General features: G+C 43.0%; 1 protein-coding gene and 2 pseudogenes across 1 annotated transcript in view; all 3 read right to left on the reverse strand.

Moving 5' to 3' along the window:
- Window positions 1-2,141: 2,141 nt before the first annotated feature.
- LOC148102043 (uncharacterized) lies at window positions 2,142-5,306 on the reverse strand (annotated as a pseudogene).
- Window positions 5,307-6,839: 1,533 nt separating this feature from the next.
- On the reverse strand, window positions 6,840-9,226 carry LOC118455361 (E3 ubiquitin-protein ligase TRIM21-like; annotated as a pseudogene).
- The window catches only part of LOC118453408 (scavenger receptor cysteine-rich type 1 protein M130-like), a 39,451-nt gene continuing 25,034 nt past the window's right edge, over window positions 9,010-23,426 (reverse strand). Inside the window, exons 12-16 of the mRNA XM_087842673.1 lie at window positions 21,642-21,947; window positions 21,266-21,565; window positions 14,927-15,040; window positions 9,704-9,792; window positions 9,010-9,617 (exon numbers count right to left, since the gene is read on the reverse strand). Of these exons, the coding sequence (XP_087698799.1) occupies window positions 9,474-9,617; window positions 9,704-9,792; window positions 14,927-15,040; window positions 21,266-21,565; window positions 21,642-21,947 (953 nt within the window). The 3' untranslated portion in view covers window positions 9,010-9,473. The remainder of the gene's footprint in view (window positions 9,618-9,703; window positions 9,793-14,926; window positions 15,041-21,265; window positions 21,566-21,641; window positions 21,948-23,426) is intronic.

Consider the following 23,426-nt stretch of genomic DNA (forward strand, 5'->3'; position numbering starts at 1 on the left):
CATTTTAGACGTTTTTGATACTGCAATCATACTGTTAAACTGAGTAACCTTGATAACCTGCAGTCTTACACACACCACTCAGGAGCTTCTCTCCTCCTGTCATGCTTACATCTGCAACACATGTAAGACCACATCTGTCTACAGCACTGAAATCCACACACACAGATCTTTATTTGTCCTCTGCCTGAAATCTTTCTACCTATAAAAGCACGTTGGGACTGAAGCTGTTTCCAGACTACTGCAAGCTGACAAAACAATAGGATATCTCATTGGCTTTGATGTTTCCATTAATGGCATAAAATCTAATATTGTGTTTAATTAAAATATTAAGTAGACCAAACTCAGTTTTTATCAACTTGTTATTAGAGCTCAGTTTAAGTAAGTTACCGGTACTTTTCATTCAAAAAGCTGATCAACTCAGTTTATTTGATTTGTTATAAATTAGAAAAACTAAGTAAACTGGAAATGTATTCAAACTGTTTTTGTGCATTCTCTCAGTTTAGCACCAGGTTTATGAACTTGCTAACTAGCCAGTTTTAGCCTAGCTTTTCATATCACCGATGCTCAGTGTGCATGCTGCTGCGTCTCAGCTCATGTTACTTAAAAATTAACCCTGCAGCTTTAAAAACCTTGTATAAAAATCGTATACATTTTTTGTTGATTGTTTGAAATAGAAAAGTGAGCAGCTATAAGAGCCCAGATGAAACTTATTCAGAAGATGCAGCCGTTAGGGGGCGGGGCTTGTTTTTAATTCATATAAACCTTTATAACATATGAACTGTATATTTTAACCCCTGTATTTATTTCAATGCTTTGTGATTGCTTTTCAACATCTGTGACATCAATTAATGTCACAGATCTCAAGTGGGTTTTTTTTTTGTTACAAAACGTGTTTAGACAGGTTTTGTTGTGAAAGTCCAAAGCCATAACCAGATTACCGGCTTGTTAAATAGTTAAAGTCTAGGTTGGCTTTATAGTTGAAAACAAAGTAATTCAGCTTGTCCTTCTAAAGAATTAAATTAAATCCCACGTTTGAATCATATGAAGCATTTTGGGTAAGCACTGCCACATGTTTTATCAGGTCATTGTGCTTATTAGAAACTTTATATATTGGATGTTAGCTTTTAACAAGCATGTAATGATTACATATAAATTAGGTGTTCTTTTTTAAACACGTATTTATTTAGGCCTAAACTGACGGTACCACACATTCAGACACAGTAATAGATGGTGTTTTTAATACTATATGTTAGTCTAATTTGGTTGTATGAGGTCTACATTGACTTTCTGTCTTGTAAGTTATAATGACTGCACAACCATTAGGGATCAAAACAGCTGTTGGTCCCTGTACTTGTTTCTTACTGTCTTTGAGGCTCGGGACCAGCACTCCCCACGTTACATCAAACTCGTACAAGTCTAGAAATGGAGCTGTTGGACAGAAAGACATCAACTGAGTGGTAAACATTATTGGGCAAGTTACTACAAATTGTTTTTTAATTTAGTAGGACTTGAAATGTTTATCTGTGGGTAAACATTTAGTATTTCATAGTCAGAAACATCAAGTTATTCTTAGTATTGTATACTTGCAATGAATAAGCTGTCCTAACATAGTTTTCTTAAGTAAGCTTTACTTAGATTTTTTCAGGCAACGAGTTTGCATTGTTTGTTTTTTTTAGTTCTGTGAACTAATTTGATTTTACAGTGCAGTTGTTCATGGGTGACTGGTGCATCTGTCATCAACAGAGACCTTAAGGTCAATTAACTGACCTGGTTTGCTCTGTTTTTTTTCATATTTCACCTCTGAATGGAATTAGTTCAACCTCTACCCCTTTTAAGGGAATAATTATTTATTCTCTGTTGAATTGTTAGTGTTCTCCTTCACAAAAAAATAAACAGTCTCTAATTGTTATGGTAGTTTTCATTTTAATGGAGAGCAACAGAATATCAACCAAAATTTTTAAAAAAGGAAAAATCACATTACATAATAATAATAATAATACATTTAAAAAAAAAAAAAAAAAAAAAAAAATAGCGCCTTTCAAAGCACCCAAGGACACTGTACAACAGATAAAAACACAAAAGCTGAAAATATACACAATAATAGTAAAAATAACAGATAAAAGTTAAGAACATACAGTGGTTTAAACATAAGCAATTTTAAACAGATGAGTTTTGAGGGTGGACTTAAAAAGAGGGAATGAAGTAATGTTTCTGAGGTCAGGGGGTAAGGAATTCCAAAGTCGAGGGGCAGAGCAACTAAAAGCCCTGCCCCCCATTGTGATCAGACGAGCGGAAGGAACGGAGAGAGAAAGAGAAGATGAAGATCTGAGGCACCGGGATGGGAGGTACATCTGTACTAAATCGGAGAGGTATGGTGGAGAGAGAGAATGAATAGCCTTAAATGTATAAAGGATTATTTTAAAATGGATGCGAAATTTAACCGGGAGCCAGTGAAGCTGCTTCAGGATTGGGGAGATGTGGTGGGTAGAGGAAGTCCTAGTAATAATACGGGCAGCAGAATTCTGGACACGTTGGAGCTTGTTGATGGATTTTTGTGTAAGGCCAAATAATAGTGAATTACAGTAATCAAGTCGAGAGATAACAAGATTATGGACGAGAATGGAAGTGGCATGAGGGGTGAGGAAAGGGCGGAGGCGATTGATATTACGGAGTTGAAAATATGCTGCACGTGTGACATTATTGATATGTGAATTAAAAGATAATGTGCTATCAAGAAGGACACCCAAGCTTTTCACAGAGGGAGAGATAGGGACCAGCGAATTATTGATGGTGAGAGAGAAATTGTTAATTCTGGAGAGCAACCGTTTAGTGCCAACCAGGAGAAGTTCTGATTTATTGCTGCTGAGTTTAAGAAAGTTGGAGGAGAACCAGGAATTGAGTTCAGCTAAGCAGAGGGTGAGGGAGGGTGGAGGAAGAGTAGAATCGGGTTTGGTAGAGAGGTAAAGCTGGGTGTCATCGGCATAGCAATGGAACTGAATATTATATTTACGAAAAATATGTCAGAGAGGAAGAAGGTAAATGATGAAAAGAAGGGGCCCGAGGACAGATCCCTGGGGCACCCCAGTAGATAAAGGAGAAGGCTGAGAAGTGAAGGATTTTAATTGAATGAACTGAGTGCGGTCAGACAGGTATGATTTGAACCAGGCTAATGGAGTATGAGAGAGACCAATGGAAGCTAATCTGCTAAGAAGAATGGGATGAGAGATGGTGTCAAAGGCTGCACTCAGATCAAGGAGAATAAGGATGGAGAGGAGACCAGAATCAGCTGCCATAAGAAGATCGTTTGTTATTTTTATGAGAGCAGTTTCGGTGCTATGCAAAGGACGGAAACCAGACTGGAACTGTTCATAAAGGTTATTATCAGTTAGGTGTAGATGGACTTGAGAAGCAACTATTTTTTCAAGAATTTTTGAGAGGAATGGTAAATTGGAGATAGGACGGAAATTATTAAAGTTATTGGGATCTAGACCTGTTTTTTTCAGGATTGGGGTAATAGCGGCAACTTTGAAAGAAGCAGGAACAGTTCCAGTGGTGAGTGAAGAGTGAATAATAGCAGATATGAGGGGAAGGAGAGGGGGTAAACAGGCTTTGACAAGGACAGTGGGGATAGGATCAAGCTGGCAGGTAGAAGGCTTTGATTTGTGGATGAGATCAGCAATATCAGTTAAAGACGGAAGTTGAAAAACAGAGAGGAAGTGAGAAGGGGGTGGAATTGCGACAGAGGAGCTACATTGGGCATTAGGGACCAAATCAAGGTGTATTTTATGAATTTTTTCAGTAAAGAATAGCATTAGAGCGTCGCAGAAGTTAGATGAATAGAGATGAGCGGGCAGAGAATCAGGTGGCCTGTTAAAGGAGTTGAACAATGAGAATAGGGTCTTGGTGGAGTTCTCACTTGAACAGACAATGGTAGAATAATAGGCAGATTTAGTTTGACTGATACATTCCTGATAAAACAGAACATGGTTACTAAACATATCCTTATGAATAGTAAGGCCAGTTTTCTTATAGAGACGTTCAAGCCGTCGGCCTTTAGCTTTCAATAGTCTGAGTTCAGGTGTGTACCAGGGTGCAGAGCGAGAAAACAGTACAGTTCTGGTTTTCTGTGGGGCAAGAGAATTCAAAATACTACTGAGGCTATGATTATAATAAAATACTAGATCCTCTTGAATAGCCAAATTGCTAAGAGACAAGCAGCTAGAGAGAGCAGAAGAAAGGATATCAAGATTTATATTCTTGATATTCCGGAAAGAAATAATACGAGGATTGTTGATTATAGAGAAAGTCATGTGAACATTAAAGGACAGAAGTAGATGATCCGAAATTAGCAGCTCGTCAGCTGAGCAGTTGGAGGGGGTAAGTCCAGAACAGCAGACTAGGTCCAAAGTATGGCCCTTAGTGTGGGTAGGGAAGTTTATGTATTGTTCAAGGCTGAAGCTATCAAAGCAGGATAAAAGGTCCTTGGTAAGAGGATGATCGCAGTTATCCACGTGGACGTTGAAGTCACCCAGCAATATTATATTAGGGGAAACAGTAGCTAGGTTGGTCAGCAGATCAGCAAAGTCATTGATAAAAACAGAATTAAATTTTGGGGGACGGTAGATGACAGCTATGACAGTTGGAGTAGGTCCTGAAAGTTGACAGACAACAGATTCAAAGGAGCTGTACCTAGGGACAGACAGCGGCGAGACTTTCCAGTTCTCGCGATAGATTATCGCGAGGCCACCACCACGGCCGGACTCACGAGGTTGGCAGGTTTAAACAAACCCCGGGGGGGTGGAGTCGTTGAGTTGCGAAAAGTCATTGGGCTGTTGCCATGTCTCAGTCAAGCAGAAAAAGTCAAACTTACGGTCTGTTAGGAGATCCTGGATGAGATGTCCTTTGTTCGTAAGCGAACGGATATTAAGCAGGCCGAAGTTGACGGAAGTACTGTCGGACTGGATGAGAGTGTTGGGCGACCTGGGCAGGTTAGCCAAAACATTGTGGTCAACAGACCTGACGGGGTTCCGTTGAGAGCGACCAGAGGTGGACCAGAAGGACTGAATTGGCTTGGAATTACCCTGATGGAAATACCGACGGGAGCCCCGATGTACGTACTTTCGACGAGGGAGGAAGGCAATGTCCGTGTGGAGATGAAGAGCAGCCAGCGGCGGAGCAGCCAGGGAGAAGCGGAGCCGGAGGAGCTCATCAGCTGTATACTGATGGAGCCCAGTGCCGAGTGGGTAGATCGATGACATAAAGATCCAGACCCACACAGACAGTGCATAGATCCTGAGGGGCCACATCATGGACAGGAACAACCGGACAGAGACACCGGTGGGCCGTAGAGACAGGAACAGGACAGGAATCCGTAGCGACAGCGATAGCGGTGAGTAGCGGCAGCAAGTCGCGCCAGCGTTCACTCAACCGGAAGATGAGTACAGACATAAAACGTATAAACTGATTTTCATGTCAGGTAGTGAAAGAAGTGTTTCAATGCCCTGTAATTTTTATTGTGCCAAATCACAACTCAATGTGCTTCCTTTTCCGAGATGGCGCAGCGAATGGATGCCCTGGTACTTCAGTGCGTATTTTCCGTCTTGTTTTCTTGTTTTTTTTGCATAATTTGTGTTTCTGGACACTCTTCTGGATATTCTTACACCAGAGAAGCGCTTCTTAACTACAGGACTACAACACCGGTGGACTTATTTCCAGTATTTGTCACATCTGCGGTTGATAAACTCCCACCACTTACTCTGATTCAAACACATTACCCTGTATTGTGGTCTATGCACCTGTTCCATTCTTGCACTGATCATCACCTGCACTCATGTATATATCAATCTGCTTAGCTCTTTTTATTTTTAAGTGTTTGTCTTATCGTATGTCTTGCACAAAGTACAGCAGCAATTTCCTGATGTTGTAAATCTGCTCAACATTTGGCAATAAAACCCTTTCTGATTCTGATTTATACTGTAAGATGAGGACTCTACAGTAATACAAAGAAACCCAAAGAATCAGATGATGCCTATTAACAAACACTTGGTCACAATGGAAAGGAAAAACTCAGTTTTAACAGGAAGAACCTTCAGCAGAACTAGTGCTCAGGGAGGGGTGGCCATCTGTCGCCAGATGTTCACTCTCACTTCACTTCCACATATAGAAGGAAGATGTTTGTTTGCATGATTATTTAGTGCAAACATGTATTCTGTCAGATATCTCAGACTTTTATCTGAGTTAGTGCTCAGCTCAGATAAAATAATTATTGTTGGTAATTTTTACATCCATGTAGATGAGAGTCCCCTTCTGCTTTTGGATCATCTCTCCTCATCTCATTTCCTTGATTTCTTTGCTCATGTAATGGGTGCATAAAAAAGATTTTATCATTATTTTTCATGAATATTTATATGTTTATTTTGTGTATGTGTATTTTTGTGAACTTTTATTTTGTTTGTGTGACCTTTGACTTCCCATGTGTGTCACTTCCTACTCTCCTCGGTCAGCCGAGGCCTCACTGGGTAGAGGTGAGTTTCTGTTTCTGCTCCAGTTTACAGAACAGTTGCATGCAGTAAAGGTGCTAAAAAAAGGTTCAAACCCAGTTGGTTATATTTTTATAATATTGTTGGATGTTTTTAGTCTAAACTGTTTTTCTGTAGAGTGCAGCGCTTTATTGTAATATGCTAATTTGCTGAATTTACGCTAGGTTAAGAGAACATGCAGGTGGTTTCTCATGCGGCCTGCTACTTTTCCCTCTTATAAAGGTGTGCACGTAGAAAATTTAAATGGCAGCATTAAAAAAAGATCAAATAGAAGAAAGTCTATTAATGTTAATGTTTTTATTCATCAGAGCACAAATAAAAAACACAAGTTCACCTAAAGTCTCCAAAAACTCAAAACCTGATAAAAATGAACACTGAGCAAAACTCAAACGTCTCATTTTGTGCCGATGAACTCTGCCGTGACCACTAGAGGGCGCCATCGCCGTATAACTGAGTGGACGCTGCGACTGTGGTCAGCTACGTTTAAGTGGTGTTACATGGAGAAAAAGCAAGTGAAGCGCAACAGAAGCCAGTTACAATCAGATTGACAGACTTTAAACTGACACACCAACACTCTGTTTGTCCCCCTTCATTACATCCACGAACCTCCTTTCGGGCCCTCTTTTCCTCCTGTCTGGCAGCTCGAGTCTCAATTATACCTTTGAAACCATGAGAATAAAATCAAAGTGTGAATGAGAGTTCCCGATAATCAGATTCTATAGAAAACATGGAGACTGTAGAGTATTTACACTGAATATGTTCATTTGTTCCCTTCAATAAAAATCAATCAGTTCATCAAATAAAATCAGTCGTTGATCGACTCAGTTTGATTGACAGGACAGATGATCAGAGGTGCAGAGTTTTTACCACCATCTTTGTTACAGGGACAGAAGAATGGGTGGAGTTTGTGAATGAAGGAGCAGCCAGTAAAGGAGTGGATAAGACCTGCAGCACCTACATCATAAAAGGAGACCAGACCCTCCTCATAATCCACGAACACCCCCACCATCTCAGGACCAGACTGAAGACAGAGGGATTTTTCCCTTCCTGTTGATCGACTCTCTGGCCACTCCTAAAGTCCAGGCAGTCTTTCCTTTAACCTGAACCTCAAAGTAAAAACTGCCTGAAGAGAAACTCTGCTTTCCTAAAACATTAACACAGTAAGAAATTCTCTGTGTTGTCAGGAAGTTTCTTCTTCACATCACCCCGATGCACTTGTTTTCTATCATCAGACAGGATGAGTTTAGAATTTGCTGTATCAGGATCCAGAGTCACATCCACTGCATACTGCTGGACCCTCTTCAGCTCAGCCTCAAACAGCTTCTTCTTCCTGAGTTTCCTGAGTGTCTCCTCCAGCTGAGCCACAGCTCCCACCACAGTCCCCTCATATGATGGTGGACAGACGCTGACTCCTCTCCAGTCCTTGGTGGGTGGAGCAGCTTTCAGGGACGAGAAGCTTTGGAGTAGGTGGAGGTGGTCTTCAGAGCGTGAGAGCTGCTCCACCTCAGATCTTCTCTTCATCAGCTCAGAGATTTCCTGTTCCAGATCTTTGATGAGACCTTCAGCCTGTTTCTCTTTTGTTTACTGTTTGTCTTCAATCTCCTTTATGAGCTCCTTCAGGCCTCTATTGACAGACTTATTTAGAGCTGTAAAGACCTGAACACATTCTGCTTTCTGTCTGTCTGCAACACCTTTACTCATCTTCACTGACTCTTTGATCTGCTGAATCTTCAGTCGTCTCTTCTGGATCATCTGCTGAATTTCAGCCTCTGTCTTCTCCAGCTCTGCCTTCTTTCCTTCATATTCTTCTCTCAGAGGAACAAACTCATGGTTCTTGGGGTCTGAAATAGAGCAGCGTGCACAGACACGTCTGGTCAGTCTTACAGAACAGCTCCAGAGGTTTATCGTGCTTCTTACACATTCTGCCCTCCAGGTTCTCCACAGCATCAATCAGCTGATGTCTTTTCAGGCCTTTCTTTGTCAGATGAGGCTCCAGGTGAGTCTGACAGTAGGACTCCTGACACACCAGGCAGGACTTCAGGGCCTTCAGTCTGGTTCCAGTGCAGACATCACAGGGAACTTCTCCTGGTTTGGTAGCTTGTTGCTCTGAGCTGCTGCTGCTGACTTTCTGCTGAACTTCACATTTGAACTGAGCGACCATCTCAGAGAGCAAAGTGTTGACCCTCAGATGAGGTCTAGTGTTGAAAGTTTCATTACACATGGGACACTGACACCTCTTATTCATGTCCCAGTACTCAGTGATGCAGTTTTTGCAGAAGTTGTGTCCACATGGTGTGCTGACTGGATCAGTGAACACATCCAGACAGATGCAGCAGACATGTCTGCACTCTGACGGAGAAAGAAAAAGAAACACAGGAAGAGTGGATAATAAAAGCCAGAAGAGTCAAGAAAGGAGTAATTAAAAAGAAAACACAGCATGAAACATCACAGCAACACTGATGAGGCTACTTCTTCTAAATACTAAAAATGTCTTTCTTACATAAGTGGAAGTAAAAGGATATTGAACGTAGTCTGTGGGCAGTTGGCAAACTTTTGCAGACAAGTCTGTGTTTTCTATGCAAACTGCAGCGAGCTCGTCAGCCTGCAGACACCAAAGCGAGGGAGCTTTTCAGTGCAGCACCAATTTCACCAGAAGACTGCCAGTGAAGGAATCCACATTCTTCCATAGTGACCAGTGGTTACCAAGAAGTCATAAGCTGATGTCGAGGCCTGTTTGACTGCAGTGTAAATGATCCACATTCCAGTGTTACACTGTGCGTTTTTAAAATGTTGCCTCACCGCCTTCCCTGGTGGGTGCTCTATCTCTACAAATTTCAGAATAATTAATGAAGATATTTGTTAGTAAGGTGTGTTTACAGATTTAAGTCTTCAGCAGAAAACTGAGCTGATGGTGGCTCACATTAGCTGATTAATTCATGTGGCTGTAGGATGAGCTCTTTGGAGGTCCTGCTGAACTCCTTCATTTGCAGCCGTCCCTCCTTCACCTGCACAAACACCCTGATTAGAGTCAAGCAGCTCAATGTTCTTCTGTCTGCTGGATTTCTGCCCCCTGCTGGCCTGGAGACAGATGACAACAGAGAGATCAGAGTGACAGCATCACAGGCTGAGGGCTTCATTCTCAGATACAAACACATGTTCAGTACCTGACAGTAGAAATAAAGGGCAGTGATCACCAGCAGCAGAGTCAGCGGTAGGATGAGCATTGTGATGAGAACTGTGAAATCTGTTGGAGCTGATAAAAACACATTCATCTTTGTATTAAAGTGAAAATAGTAGGATAAAAAGGAGAAACAAGAACGTAATAGTGTGGTAATTTCTAAGTTATTACCATTCAATTTATGTTGGTAGTTTCTTCTTGATGCATTCTCAATCATCCAGGAAAGTAAATCTCCAAAAAGTTGATTCTGTTCATCTGGACGTAGCGTTTTGTGGGAGAAACGTTTCTTCACTCATCCAAGTGACTTCTTTAGTTACTTCAGTTCAGTTTGTACATGGAAGAAGTGGAAAAGAGGGCTTTGCTATCCTACCCTGGAACACCACCAAGCCATTGGTTCAGATATGTGGATGACACCTGGGTGTAAATCAAATCTCAGGACATACCACAATTCACGGATCACATTAACTCGGTGGACCAACAAATCAAATTCACCATGGAGGATATGAAATTGGCAGGTTAGCCTTCTTAGACTGTGAGATTTCCATCAGTAATGGGGGACATCTAAAAGCTGACGTGTACCATAAACCTACACATACGGATCAGTATTTAAGGTTTGACTCTCATCATCCACTGGAGCACAAACTGGGTGTCATCAGGACGCTCCAACACAGAGCGAACACCATCCCCACTGACACAGCGGCCAGGGAGGCAGAAGAACAGCACATCAAGAAGGCCCTGAGTAAATGTGGTTATCCCAGCTGGACTTTTGTCAAAGCTGGAAAGGCACCTAAAGAAAGCTCCAGTCGATCCAGGAGAGAAGGACAACCGCTGCCCAAGCAAAAACCTGTAGTGATCCCATATGTGTCAGGAGTATCGGAGCAGTTGAGACACATTTTTTCTAAACACCGGGTCTCTGTGGCTTTTAAACCCCAAAACACGCTGCACCAAAAACTGGTCCACCCCAAGGATCGGGTCCCCCGACACAAACAGAGTAACACAGTGTACGCTGTTAAGTGCCAGGAGGATTGCCAGGATTTATACATCGGGGAAACCAAACAACCTCTGGCGAAGCAGATGGCACAACACAGAAGAGCTACCTCATCAGGCCAGGACTCTGCAGTCTATTCACACCTACAGGCCAGTGGACACTCCCTGTCCAAGGATGAGGATGTACACATCCTGGACAGGGAGGAACACTGGTTTGAGCACGGAGTCGAGGAGGCCATTTACGTGAAAAGGGAAAGACCATCTCTGAATCGAGGAGGGGGCCTAAGGGTACATCTTTCGCCATCTTACAATGCTGTGATTGCAGCCATTCCCCAACTCTCTGTAAATGGTACTCATGGCCATTGATCAGTGGTCTTTGATCAGTGGTTGTTGATCAATGGTCATGAGAATTTGCATAATTAAGATTAAGGAACTGACCTCCCAGCCCATTGTTCCTTCAGTGGGCTGGTTTCAGTCATTATGCAAATGTACTGTTTATAAGATTGGGGAAACCTGCAGTCAGCTGAGACTGAAGAAGTCACTTGGATGAGTGACGAAACGTTTCTCCCACAAAACGCTACGTCCAGATGAACAGAATCAACTTTTTGGAGAGGCTGGTAATTTCTGTGTAATAAGCAGAGCTTATTACAGAGCTGCAAAATGCTGAACTGCCTGTTTTTTTTATTAATAACATATATGTGATTATTAGCTGGAAACACGTGTTAGTTTCTGTGTAATAAACATAAATGGAAAAAACCCTGCAAAGAGCCAACTGCCAGTAGGTGGCAGACTGCTCACCCGAAAACCTTGGCTGATTGTGACCCACACCCATTTTCACATCGTGTATTTAGGTAGAGGATCATTAGGGGGTTCATGTCCCTTTTGGGTACACTCCCATAGGGCTTAAATCTGTGACGCTCCACCATTTAAACTTAGAACTCGATAAGCTTCTCAGACGAGATGTAAAACATCTTCAGGAAACTTAAAAAAGTCCAGACACTTTTATTTCCAAGCTCCTTAGATTTTGCAGCTCTGTTTCCTCATTGTCACACAGAAGCTACCACTAGTAATTGAGTAGTAATAACTTGGTAATAACTTGAGTGGTAATAACTTTATTATGTGGTAATAAATTACCACATTACATTCTTGTTTACATTCTTGGATTTGATCATATTCTGCTGAAATAAAAACATTTAGTTGGAAAAATAATTAGCATATAACAAACCACAGCTTCTACGGCCTTAAAAAGAATTCAAACCGACAGATGTCACTGAAACATCGATTTTATCTGGCTAATGTGGATTCAGGTCATAAACGGTATCATCAAAAATTCTGACAACAAACTCAGAAATTCCAGCTTCCGACTTCAACTGGAATGTAACATATCCTTCAGGAAGCCAGGTGATGTGGTTCTTTGGGTCATCAACTCATTCAGTTTTCAAAGCTGAGAGTCTCTGCTTCAGCTTACCTGACAGAGTGACAGACAGCAGGCGGCTCTCAGAGGAGAAGTTATGAGTGATAGCATAGTGTTTTGGTGTTAGCAATATTTAAAATGGTGAAATACCATAAGCTTGTTAATGCTACAATCCAAAAGAAAATCCAAATTTGTGTGTCCACTTCTTATTTTTAAAGTCATTAAAGATATATGCTGTGCAAACACTCCACCCCGGAAACAGAACAGCTCGAATAAATGATTGAAAGCTCCAAATGATCCTGACACTCACACCATGATGAGTGGATTTTGAACACAACTGTAGTTTCTGATGGTTGAATTGTACACCAGTGTAATTAATTTACACTGTTAGGCTGATATAAACAAGTTTTATGTTCTTGTACAGACAGAAGGAATTCACAGTGATGGTTTAGAGAATCGTCTTTGAACTGTTACAGGCTGGGTTTCCTTGTTTGTATTTCTGATAAAATACTACTTATTATTAATCTATTGCTCTCTTTCACAGCATGTCTTTTGTCCTGTCTTTCTTCTCTCACCCTAACCAGTGGCGACAGATGGCCGCCCCTCCCTGAGCCTGGCTCTGCTGGAGGTTTCTTCCTGTTAAAAGGGAGTTTTTCCTTCCCACTGTAATCAAAGTGCTTGCTCATAGGGTTTCTTTCTGTATGTGTTACTGTAGGGTCTACCTTACAAAACGACGCACTTTGAAGTGGCTGCTGTTGTGATTTGTTGTTGTATAAATAAAACTTAAATTTAAAGGAATGGTGAAATGACAGCAACATGGTGGCACAGTAGTTAGCACTGTTGCCTCACAGCAAGAAGTCCCTGAGTTAAATTCTGCCATCGAACCACGGTCTTTCTGTCTGTCTGCATGTTCTTCCCATTTGTGCGTGGGTTCCCTTCAGGTACTCTGGCTACCTCTCACAGTCCAAAGACATGGAGTCAGTGGGGTTAGCTTGATTGGTAACTCTAAATTGCCCATAGGTGTGAGTGTGAATGGTTACTTGTCTCTTTGTGTTAGCCCTGCAATAGACTGGCGACCTGTCCAGGGTGTACCCTGCCTATTGCAAAAAGACAGCTGAGATAGACTAAAGCCCCCCTGCAGCCCTGACAAGGATAAGAGAATGGAATGCATTTTTTTTAATAGCTAACTGAGGTTTCTGCGGAGATCTTGCATCTATTTCTAAAAACTGTTTTGATTGCCGGTCTCTCACCTCTGACATTTGGGGCAGCTTTGAACTCCAATTATTTCTGATGGAACTCTATTCTCCTGTGCTGGGTGCACTTGTTTATCATCATCCCAAGTTTAACAAGGATTTCATTTCAAGACCTTTCTGTCTTTTTATCTGGGATCTTACCAAGATTTGACAGCATTCTAATTCCTGGGGTTTTTTATATTCACGTTTGCTGCTACCAAAAATGTCTTGTGAAAAATTTCCCTTATCTTATTGACTCTTGTAATGTTGTTCAATCAGTCAGGGATCCCACCCATGACCATAGACATACTTTGGATTTAGTTTTATCTTGTGGTCTGCAGCTCCGCGATATTGACATTTGCAAGCCCAACTTTTCTGGTCAGATGCCTGTTATAATCCAAATTTCTGCACCATGTCCCCGAGTTAAACCTCTTTTACCTGCGTGCAAATTCTGCATCATCCCTCCTGCTACTGCTGGACCTTTTTCTGCTGTTTATCAGAATATTGGTGCACTTCCCTTGGACAATTACTCCCTTAAGCTCAGCGCTGATCATCTGCTCACTTTGTTCAGCATGTTCTTGATGCTGTTCCTCCTTTTAAAACTAAGTACATTAGACCTAAAACAAATCCCTGGTTAAGCAATATCACTCTCAGAAGGACCTGCAGAAAAGTGGAAGGAAAATGGCAAAAAGATCAAAAAAGTATTAAGTATCAGACATCATCTCTAATAACTGTTACAGGCCCTGTGTCCATTGTGAAGGTTACTCCAGCCACCTGTGGAAGCTTTTTACAGTTTTTGTTGATAAGGTTGCTACTACCAGGTCTAACTTTGCTTATAAATAAATGGATTGATTGATTGATTGATTGATTGATTGATTGATTGATAATTAGCTAAGACAGCTGGGTCATTTTCTCTAATGGTTACATTCTTACTTGAAAAGAAATGTATTAAGTCATTACTTGGTACCCATAAGGCATTCAAATGAATTAAAACTCTGTCTGGGTCTTTGATTGAATAATAAGATGGAGTTGAGGGTTGCTACCACACCCCCTGCCTGTGCTAAAGGATTCTGACAATGGTATAACTCCATCAAAGCTCTGTACTACTTACTTATTAAAAACAGAGGTTAGGACTTTTTGAACAGAAAGAACTGATCCAGATGTGCTATACTGGAGTGCCGGTTCTGCACATCAATAACAGAAAGATCTTTTCTTTATACTAGTCTAGCATTTGATTGTGCTAACATATGAATGCATGGCACTCTCGTGATGCACCCACACAAAAAAGATACAACTCAAGTGAGCATGTGCAATTGGTGCGAACCAGAACAGGTGTGATCAGTGTGGTCCAGTATCACATAGAGCTACAACAGGACCAAGGTATGTTTTAGTTCCTGCTGTCAGCTCAGGTTCTTCTCCCTCCTGTCCTGTTCTCTGTTCCCAAACAACCTGTTAACTAGTTTAATTATCCTACAGCCTTTGTGTCTGTACTTGTCTATGAACTTTGAAAGCTGTTAGGCTGAAGGAGTCCTTCAGGCTGGTTGGACATTGGTTTAGAGGATTTCTTAAGTTCTGCCATGTCGTGACTGCTGGTCAAAGTCAGCTTCACACACTGAGGACCAGCTCTGGTTAGACTTCACCTCCAGTCTGCCTGAACACAGACTGGAACCATTCAGCAGCCTGACAGAGTCTGGAGACATCAGAGAAGATCAAACAGAGAGATCAGAGACAGCAGACACATAAGAAAAAGATGGCAGCAAACAACTATTCACTGATTCAATCTCAGCACAACTCAACATGACTTTATCATTAATAATAATAATAATGGATTGCATTTACATAGCACTTTTCTAGACACTCAAAGCACTTTACAATTCCACTATTCATTCACTCTCACATTCACACACTGGTGGAGGCAAGCTACAGTTGTAGCCACAGGTGCCCTGGAGCAGACTGACAGAAGCGAGGCTGCCATATCGCGCCATCGGCCAACACCAGTAGGCAGTAGGGTGAAGTGTCTTGCCCAAGGACACAACAACCAGTACAGACAGAGCTGGGGATCAAACCGACAACCTTCCGGTTACAAGAGAAGCTTCCCAACCCCCTGAACCACGGTCGCCCCCATTAACAACAGAACACATCTTTATAACAGCACACACTGGAGACATGTTAGCATAACAGTTAGATGTCATAATAAAACAGCTGTAGTTGCAGGCCCAGCCTACTGGTTCCCTTTGTGGATGTGTAGTATTGTCCCTTTTTCTTGTGGAACCAGTAAAATTGGTGCAGCTGATGCAGGGACATGACATGGCCAGAGACAAATTTGTTGACATATTATATTTTATGTTTCTTTATTTTCCTTTTGGTGGTGATGGTGTATTGTCTGTCTGTGTAAATGCTCATTTGATGGTTTTATTCCCAATTCTCCTTCCTATCTTTGTCTTGCCTTGAATATTGTTCTATGAACCCAGTACCCAAAAAGAGACGGTCTGAATCTCTCATTCAATTCAATTCAATTCAATTCAATTTTATTTATATAGCGCCAAATCACAACAAAAGTTGCCTCAAGGCGCTTCATAGATACAGAGAAAAACCCAACAATCATATGACCCCCTATGAGCAAGCACTTTGGCAACAGTGGGAAGGAAAAACTCCCTTTTAACAGGAAGAAACCTCCGGCAGAACCAGGCTCAGGGAGGGGCGGCCATCTGCTGCGACCGGTTGGGGTGAGAGAAGGAAGACAGGATAAAAGACATGCTGAAGACATGCTCATCTTCTGAGTAGTTTCCACTAGGCAGTGGACAGCTAGAATAGAGCCAGGGGGTGATGGGACTTGTACTGTTCCAACTCCTTCTATCTTCCCTTTTTATTCAATTCTATTTTTTTAAGTGCCAAAAAAAGTGCCACTCCCACCCACACTACCAACCAGGATCCACAAGGAGTAGTGGAGTCTGCCACGATGACAATATCTCGTACATCAAAACTTTTCTTGTTCTTTGACCACCACTGTCATTCCTGCAACAATGCTACATATTTCTCTACCTTCTACCTCACACAAAAGGGTTTGTAATCATTTATCATCCTGTGGTGGGGCGTGGTCTGCGGTGCCGTGCGGACGCACCTGCACGGCATCCGCAATCACGCCCGCCGTGTTAAAACACGGGGACTCAGGGGTTGGTGTTGTGTGGTGGTGAGATGTAAATAAAAATGGCTCTGAACGATACTCCGTGGTCCCGCCATGCCTTATTCTCGCCACATTGGTGCCGAAACCCAATAGGCAGCACGGCGGGTCCGTATTGGAGCCAGGAAATGGAGGAGCTGGCCCAGAGGGTGGCCGAAATGGCGGCCGCCCAGTGGGAGCAGGCGGCGGAGGTGCATCGCCAGCAGGAAGAGCTGCAGGAAGAGCTGCAGGACCAGTCCGAGCGCCACCTGGAAAGGATTGGGGAGCTGGTGGCGCTGCTCTGGGCCTGGGCGCCACCCCCACAGGTGTGTCCCGAGGAAGCGGTGGAGGAGCCGCGTTAGGCACCTCAGCAGCCGGAGGTGGCAGACGAGGCGCACGGGGATCTGCGCCTGCCGGAGGAGGGGGAACAGCCGGGTGAAGGGCTGCTCCTGCCGGGAGCGGCGGATGAGCCGCTCCAACTGGAGGCGGCAGACGAGGCGCGCGAGGGTCTGCGCTGGCTGGAGGAAGAGGAGTCGCGGGAGGGGCTGCTGGAGCCGCTCCCCCCAGCGGTGGACGTGCTGCTCCCGCCAGCGCTCCCGCAAGCGGTGGACGTGCCGCTCCCGCCAGCGCTCCCGCCAGCGGTGGATGAGCCGCTCCCGCCAGCGGTGGATGAGCCGCTCCCGCCAGCGCTCCAGCCAGCGGTGGACGAGCCGCTCCCGCCAGCGGTGGATGAGCCGCTCCAGCCGGAAGAGGTGGAGAAACTGGGAGGGGAGATGGCGGTCCCCGTGCCAGGGGAGCCTGCTCGACCTGTGCCCGAGGTCGAGGATCGAGCTGCCCTGGAGCGTCAGATGCGCCCGGTAGTGAGCCCCTCCCGGGGCTGGCAGGGTCGTGCCGGCTTGCCAGGTAGCCGGCCTCCGGACCAGTTTCGCCACTGCTGCTGGAGGCGTGGCCGACCCCCGGACAAGGCTCGCCGCCATTTGAGGTGTGGGCGGCCTCCGCAAGGGACTTTGCTCTGTTCCAAGTTTGGGAACCGGTGGGGTGGGGGAGTAGGTTTGGCCGGATGACTCCCCGGCCTCAATTGGGCGATGGGGGTGTGGTCTGCGGTGCCGTGCGGACGCACCTGCACGGCATCCGCAATCACGCCCGCCATGTTAAAACACGGGGACTCAGGGGTTGGTGTTGTGTGGTGGTGAGATGTAAATAAAAATGGCTCTGAACGATACTCCGTGGTCCCGCCGTGCCTTGTTCTCGCCACACATCCACTCTTTGTGCTCCCACAGTATCCTAATTACTTATGAATGTGACGTAGAATGAAAGTAGAGACATGAGGAATCACTGGATGTTTCATATCATCATGCACAGCTAATTAATTAAGCCTTTCCCTAACTCTGAAAAATTAATTCTCGATTACTAGACCAAGCTTATAGAGATGAATGCTTTCCTTTCCTCCCATTCTGTATTTCAAACCAGATATTTCATCACCAAACCTTTTTAATAGTTAATGATGGCACGCCTTGCATCTTGTGTATCAAAGGATAAACACCAACCATCCAACGTCGCCTGAAAGCTTTTAATATATTTTTCAAAAGTATTTGTTGATATATTTAGGCCACTTCATGGCCCAACATATCCTGGACTTCATAGCGTGGCGGTGGTGGGTGTGGATAATTTTGCGGAAAAAACGTCAGACAACTGAAGCGGAGCGGCCGAAGAGTAAACTTTCAAAATTAAGTACCGAATATTATGTCACTTATTTATGTGCGAATATTAAATAACGAAGAACATTAAAACATTACTGTTGGCCACATGTTGGCAAAGTTATGTGACATTAGCGATGTTTGTACTTTCTGCGTTAACTTGGTTTTAAAGCCTTTAAAATATATACCGTTCAATAGTTGACGTTAATCTTACAGAGAATGTAATGATTTTATGGATAATTAAAGTCAGTCATATATCCACAAACACAAAAAGCTGAACGTCAGTGATGCTGCTCAGTTTGCAGTCCTGAATATCACGGCACAAGCAGGATCCACTGCACTGTTAATGTTAGCTATGTTATATTGCTGCCTCTGTTCGGTGGTGTCGAGCCAAACGGACTTTAATGTGTGTTTGAACAAGCTGACGGTTCACTCGTTAAGCTGAAAGAAAGATGCTTTAATCACAGCAGTCACACATGTGTCCACTGTACCATCTGGGAACTCTTCTTGTTTAGCACTCGTAATAACACAAACACTAAATCCTCCTGTTTGTAGCAGTGTATACACCTGAGACTGTCACCTGTCTGTCTGTCCTGCACTCTCTCTCTGTTTCTTGCTCTCTGATTGTGTAATAAAAGTATGAACATGTATTTATAAGTTACACTTGTGTTTGAATCCTGCAGCTTATCACACATTTGATTTCCATGTGTGACAACTGCAAGTGTCCAGAGTGAGGACAGACTGAGGGACCCACTGCTGCACATCATCTGTGAGGCTTTGCACCCCTGATGATCCACCAGGACAAACTCAGCAGTGTGTGATGAAGAGGAGGAGGAAGAGCCAGCAGCAGCTGACAGATGGAGAGAATAGACAGACTGTTCCCTGTTTGTGAAGGACTGCTAGGAAAGTTTAACATAACTAATTGTCTGTCCTGAATCAGTCGTATTAGGTAATGTTCAAATAATTTTATCATTCCAGTGTTTTCAGTGTGGGAGAAAGTACTCAGGGCCTTCAAGTTACACACTATGAAAGGCAGCAACAAGTTTAATATTCAGAAACCTAAAGTATGTATCAGCAGCAGAATGGAGCTAAAAATAAATGTTTGTTTCAGTTCTATGAAGCTTTGAGTATTTTGGATTAGTAGTACTGCTGTGTTTGTTGCAGTGAAGGTTACAAATGATCTTCTTATGGCCTCTGACAGTGGACTCATTTCTGTGCTTGTCCTGCTAGACCTCAGTGCAGTGTTCGATACTGTTGACCATAATATCCTATTAGAGAGATTAGAACATGCTGTAGGTATTACAGGTACTGCACTGCAGTGGTTTGTATCATATCTATCTAATAGACTCCAAGTTGTTCATGTAAATGGAGAGTCCTCTTCACACACTGAGGTTAATTATGGAGTTCCACAGGGTTCAGTGCTAGGACCAATTCTGTTTACATTATACATGCTTCCCTTAGGCAGCATCATTAGAAGACATAGCATACATTTTCACTGCTATGCAGATGACACCCAGCTCTATCTGTCCATGAAGCCAGATAAAACACACCAATTAGTTAAACTGCAGGAATGTCTTAAAGACATAAAGACCTGGATGGCCACTAACTTTCTGCTTCTTAATTCAGATAAAACTGAGGTTATTGTACTCGGCCATAGAAATATGGTATCTAAGCAGATTCTTACTCTGGATGGCATTACCTTGGCCTCCAGTAACGCTGTGAGGAACCTAGGAGTCATTTTTTGACCAGGATATGTCCTTCAACGCACAAAACAAATATGTAAGACTGCTTTCTTCCATTTCCGCAACATCTCTAAAGTTAGAAATATCCTGTCTCTTAGTGACGCTGAAAAACTAGTTCACGCATTTATTACTTCCAGGCTGGACGACTGTAATTCTTTATTATCAGGATGTCCTAAAAACTCGCTGAAAAGCCTTCAGTTAATCCAAAATGCTGCAGCAAGAGTACTGACAGGGACTAGAAAGAGAGAGCATATTTCTCCTGTTTTGGCTTCCCTTCATTGGCTTCCTGTTAAATCCAGAATTGAATTCAAAATCCTGCTCCTCACATACAAGGTCTTAAATAATCAGGCCCCATCTTATCTTAATTACCTTGTAGTACCATAACCCTATTAGAGCGCTTTGCTCTCACACTGCAGGCCTACTTGTTGTTCCTAGAGTATTTAAAAGTAGAATGGGAGGCAGAGCCTTCAGTTTTCAGGCCCCTCTTCTGTGGAACCAGCTTCCAGTTTGGATTCGGGAGACAGACACTATCTCTACTTTTAAGATTAGGCTTAAAACTTTCCTTTTTGCTAAAGCATATAGGTAGGGCTGGACCAGGTGACCCTGAATCCTCCCTTAGTTATGCTGCAATAGACGTAGGCTGCCGGAGATTCCCATGATGCATTGAGTTTTTCCTTTCCAGTCACCTTTCTCACTCACTATGTGTTAATAGACCTCTCTGCATTGAATCATATCTGTTATTAACCTCTGTCTCTCTTCCACAGCATGTCTTTCATCCTGTCTTCCTTCTCTCACCCCAACCGGTCGCAGCAGATGGCCGCCCCTCCCTGAGCCTGGTTCTGCCGGAGGTTTCTTCCTGTTAAAAGGGAGTTTTTCCTTCCCACTGTCGCCAAAGTGCTTGCTCATAGGGGGTCATATGATTGTTGGGTTTTCCTCTGTACCTATGAAGCGCTTTGAGGGGACTTTTGTTGTGATTTGGCGCTATATAAATAAAATTGAATTGAATTGAATTGAATTAGATGGAGAGTCCTCTTCATACACTAAGTTTAATTATGGAGTTCCAGTGGAGTTCAGTGCTAGGACCAATTCTGTTTACATTACACATGCTTCCCTTAGGCAGTATCATCAGAAGGCATAGCGTACATTTTCACTGCTATGCAGATGATTTATTACTTCAAGATGTCCTAAAAACTCTCAACTCTGGATAGTCAGATAAGATATACCAGAACACCAATGTGCGTTTTTAAAGGAACAGAAAGTGAAAGTCTACAACAAAGAGAGCACACAGTCATGGATAATATCTTCAACATAATTACCTGAGCAGGTGAGTTTCAGGATGTAGTCAAGCTGATCTGATATTGTACAATCCCTATTGGACAGAGGAGTTTTGGACACAATACAGGAAGACCTGATCAACCACACAAATTTGTATGAGTAATGTGCCGCTTCTATAGAAACAGCTGAGCCACAGTCCAGATGTTCACACACAACAGCTGCTTCTTTCAGGGTCCAGGGATCATGAAAGTACCCCATTGGTCTCCATTCTCTAAGATGTTTTATCTCCAGTGTACCTGCACAGCGACTGGGTCCTCCTACCAGCCTGACATCATCAGACTCTGAAGAGAAAGCAGAGTCATCAATAAACAAATAAAGTGAGTTTGAGCCACATCAAAGCTGCAGCTCCTCTTCTACCTGAGCAGGTGAGTCCAACAGCTTTACCAGGTGAGCAGCTGTTTCTAGCTGAGCCTGAGCTTCTACAGTCCAGGAGAGCAGACTCATGGCCTCCACACTGGAACTCTTTGCTCCACACTGAAGCCTCCACTTCTCCATAGAGCGCCCCCTGGAGGACCGAAGGAGGCCCACAGCCGAGCTCCCTACAGACCACCTCTGCATGCTGCTGGTCAAAGTCAGCTTCACACACTGAGGACCAGCTCTGGTTAGACTTCACCTCCAGTCTGCCTGAACACAGACTGGAACCATTCAGCAGCCTGACAGAGTCTGGAGACATCAGAGAAGATCAAACAGAGAGATCAGAGACAGCAGACACACAAGAAAAAGATGGCAGCAAACAACTATTCACTGATTCAAACTCAGCACAACTCCAACATGACACTGGAAACATGTTAGCATCACAGTTAGATTTCATAATAAAAAAAAGCTGTAGTTGCAGCCCCAGCCTACTGGTGTCCTTTGTGGATGTGTAGTATTGTCCCTTTTTCTTGTGGAACCAGTAAAATCGGTGCAGCTGATGGAGGGACATGACATGGCCAGAGAGACAAATTTGTTGACATAATATATTTTACGTTTCTTTATTTTCCTTTTGATGATGATAGTGTATTATCCATCTATTTAAGTGCTCATTTGATGGTTTTATTCACAAATCTCCCTCCTGTTTTCGTCTTCCCTTAACATTTGTTCTGTGAAACCAGTGCCCCAAAAGACACGGTCAGATAGAAAGCAGCAAGATACACAGGGTTGTTTTTTTTTTTTAAATAAAGCAGCAAACTATTTCTCCAGGCTAATTGATGGTCTTCTAAATTTGTAATATACAATTTCCTCTCCAGCTTATGAGTTATCTGCTTTAAGGTCTGCATTTGAGAGTTTATACCTGGAAGTCAAGTACAACCTCAATTCCCAATGAAGTTGGGACATTGTGTAAAATGTAAATAAAAACAGAATACAGTGGTCCTTTCCAACGTATATTCAATTGAATACACTAGAAAGACAAGATATCTGTCTTCAAACTGACAAACTTTATTATTGTTTTGTGTTATTTTGAATTTGATGCCTGCAACCTGTTCCAAAAAAGCTGGGACAGGGGCAGCAAAAGACTGGGAAAGTTGAGGAATGTTCAAAAAACACCTGTTTTGAACATTCCACAGCTTAATTGTCATGGTATAAAAGGAGCATCAACAATAGTCTCAGGTGTTCAGAAGCAAGTATGGGGTGAGGTTCACCATTTTGTGAACAACTGAGTGGACAAATTCAGCAGTTTAAGAACAATGTTTCTCAATGAACAATTGCAAAGAATCTAGGGATTTCATGATCAACTGTCCATAATATAATCAAAAGATCCAGAGAATGTGAAGAAATCTCTGCACGCAAGATGCAAAGCCGAATACCAACACTGGATGCCCGTGACCTTTGATCCCTTAGGTGCATTAAAAACCAACATCACTCTGTAAAGGATATTACCACATGGGCTAAGGAATACTTCAGAAAACCATTGTCAGTTAACCCAGTTCATCGCTACATCTACAGTGCAAGTGCAAGTTAAAACTCTACCATGCAAAGCAAAAGCCATATATCAACAACACCCAGAAACACTGCCAGCTTCTCTGGGCCTGAACTCACGAGATGGACTGATGGAATGTAAATGTGTGCTGTGGTGTGACAAGTCCACATTTCCAATTGTTTTTGGAACTCATAGATGTCGTGGCCTCTGAACCAAAGAGTAAATGGGCCACCAAGATTGTT

Source organism: Neolamprologus brichardi, chromosome 7 (genome assembly GCF_056152115.1).
Source record: "Neolamprologus brichardi isolate AB-2024 chromosome 7, ASM5615211v1, whole genome shotgun sequence".
Taxonomy (NCBI): Eukaryota; Metazoa; Chordata; class Actinopteri; order Cichliformes; family Cichlidae; genus Neolamprologus; species Neolamprologus brichardi.